General features: G+C 46.9%; 1 protein-coding gene across 1 annotated transcript in view; it reads right to left on the bottom strand.

The window, feature by feature from the left end:
• Positions 1–2,115, bottom strand: part of gata3 (GATA binding protein 3) — an 8,541-nt gene that overhangs the window by 3,915 nt on the left and 2,511 nt on the right. The window contains 3 exon segments of the mRNA XM_019897712.1: positions 1,089–1,234; positions 1,953–2,106; positions 2,108–2,115. The exon segment at positions 2,108–2,115 is cut by the window's right edge and continues 489 nt beyond it. Coding sequence (XP_019753271.1) covers positions 1,089–1,234; positions 1,953–2,106; positions 2,108–2,115 — 308 coding nt within the window.

Genomic DNA, 2,115 nt, shown 5'->3' on the forward strand with positions numbered 1-2,115 from the left:
TATATATATATATACATACACATACATACATATAGTGTGTGTGTGTGTGTGTGTGTTTGTGTGTCCTATATATCTGGCTTTTGAAAGATTGTGTAAAAAGGGGGGTGTCCAAACAACAGCTCGGGGCCAGCTGCAGCCCAATATCAAATTTTTGCAGCTCTCGGCTTGGAGTAAAAATCAATTTAAAATTTGAAAAACCAAAACATCGGGGAGGGTATGAATCTCAAAGCGAGGGGAAAAAAAAAAGGTTTTGAAACGAGCGTTTCGAGACATGCTGAGAAACGACTGGAAAAAACGAGCAGAATGTCTCTTTTGTTGTCCGCTGCAAGATGACGAGAATGTTCATTGCGGGAGCGGATCTATTTCGGTTCAAGGGCTGCAGCCCACCCGAAATGAGGCCTTGAACACAAAGCTGCGATGTTTTCTATTCATCGTGCATATTTGTTATCCACCGAAAGTCCTGTGAATGCGTTTATGCTTGCACACATGATTAGAAAAGGGCAAAGTGACGTCAAAACTCGCACTGTCCAATCAATTACAAAAATGACAACGATGGATCGGCAAGACTTGAATTTCGCTGCGCTTGACAATCTTGAAATTTGACCACAATTTTTTTTTTTTTTTTAGCTGCACCCCTTGTATTCATCTGCTCCTTGAATTCATTGACATATTGCTGCTTATGCTGATGGTTTCGTTCGTTTATTTCTGATTTTGCTTGGTTGAATGCTTGCCGCCAAGGCGCATCCTTCCATCCCCCTTCAAAAATGTGAACACCCCTAATGTCAAAAATTCGATTTGAACGCAAGGCTACATCAAAACGATTAAAGTACACGGCTGCGCAGCTTTTTGTTTGTTTTGTTTTGTTTTTAGGATCTGAAAGCAGAGACCTGCACTTGTCGAGTCAATTTCCTGCAGCTAATAGGCCTACTTCTTCCTGGAGAGGGAAACACAGAGAGAGAGAGAGGAAGAGGGGGAGAGATGGAGAAAGAGAGAGATGGAGAAAGAGAGCAAGAAAAAGAGAGAGAGAGAGAGAGAGAAAGAGAGACGCACATGTCAACAAGAGTGGCCAGCGAGGCGCGTGCACGTACCAGCCGCCGCTTGGGCTTGATGAGGGGCCTGTTCTGGCCGTTCATCTTGTGGTACAGGCCGCAGGCGTTACACAGATAGTGGCCCGTACCGTCCCGCCGCCACAGCGGGGTCGACGTGGCGCCGCAGTTGACGCACTCCCGGCCCTCTGCGTGCGTCGGGGTGGGACGCGCACGCACGCACACAAAAAAAAAAAAGAAAAAAAAAAAAAAGACACAAACACACGCCATAGGTCAGTTGAAGTCCGCGCACGCGCCCCCCAAAAAAAGGCATATTTGAAGTCAAAGAGGCGAAAGGGGACATGCGGCAGTTCCATGGAAAGCGTCGTGACTTGTGCACTACACATCGCGTATATTAAAAATAAGAAGAATAAAAAATCGATGCGCACGGACAACTATTTGGTGAAGTAAAATATTTGTAGAACGGGATATCTTGGAAAATGTCAGGCTAACATTGCGCCTTGTGAGATTGACGCTGGTTGAATTTGCGCATGAAGGGAAAAGCACTTCCCCTTTTTTTTCGTAGTGGAACAAAAACGCGTTATGACGAGGAAAAGGATGACATCTTTAAATGCACATGATCCCCCATTAATAATAATCCCGATGATATGCATCGACTAATCCGCCAGATTCTAATCTCATTACCAAAATAAAATTAATGCAACGCCTATCTGCTTATGTGGTGACGCGATTCTGGTGCGTTGCTCGTTTTGTCTTTTTGCAAGCAAGCGAATGCGCCACGTGCAGTGGTCGGGTTTTGCAAAATGGAGAGTGTGTGTGTGTGTGTGTGTGTGTGTGTATGCGCGCGCGCGTGTGTGTGTGTGTGAGATGCGGCAAGAGTGAGAAGCGAGGGAATGTGAAGCCTACCTGAACACGACCTTGTTTTTGGTCTTGTTTTGGAACCGTAAGTAGAAGAGGACCCACCTATCAGGCTACTTGGTGGGAAGAGGCCTGGCCCGTAATCGGGGACATAGGGTGGGTAAGTGGCGATGGGGTGGTGGGCCGCCGCCGCCGAGGCGCCGGGGGGGCC

This window comes from Hippocampus comes, unplaced genomic scaffold (assembly GCF_001891065.2).
Source record: "Hippocampus comes isolate QL1 unplaced genomic scaffold, H_comes_QL1_v1.1 scaffold81, whole genome shotgun sequence".
NCBI classification, from domain to species: domain Eukaryota; kingdom Metazoa; phylum Chordata; class Actinopteri; order Syngnathiformes; family Syngnathidae; genus Hippocampus; species Hippocampus comes.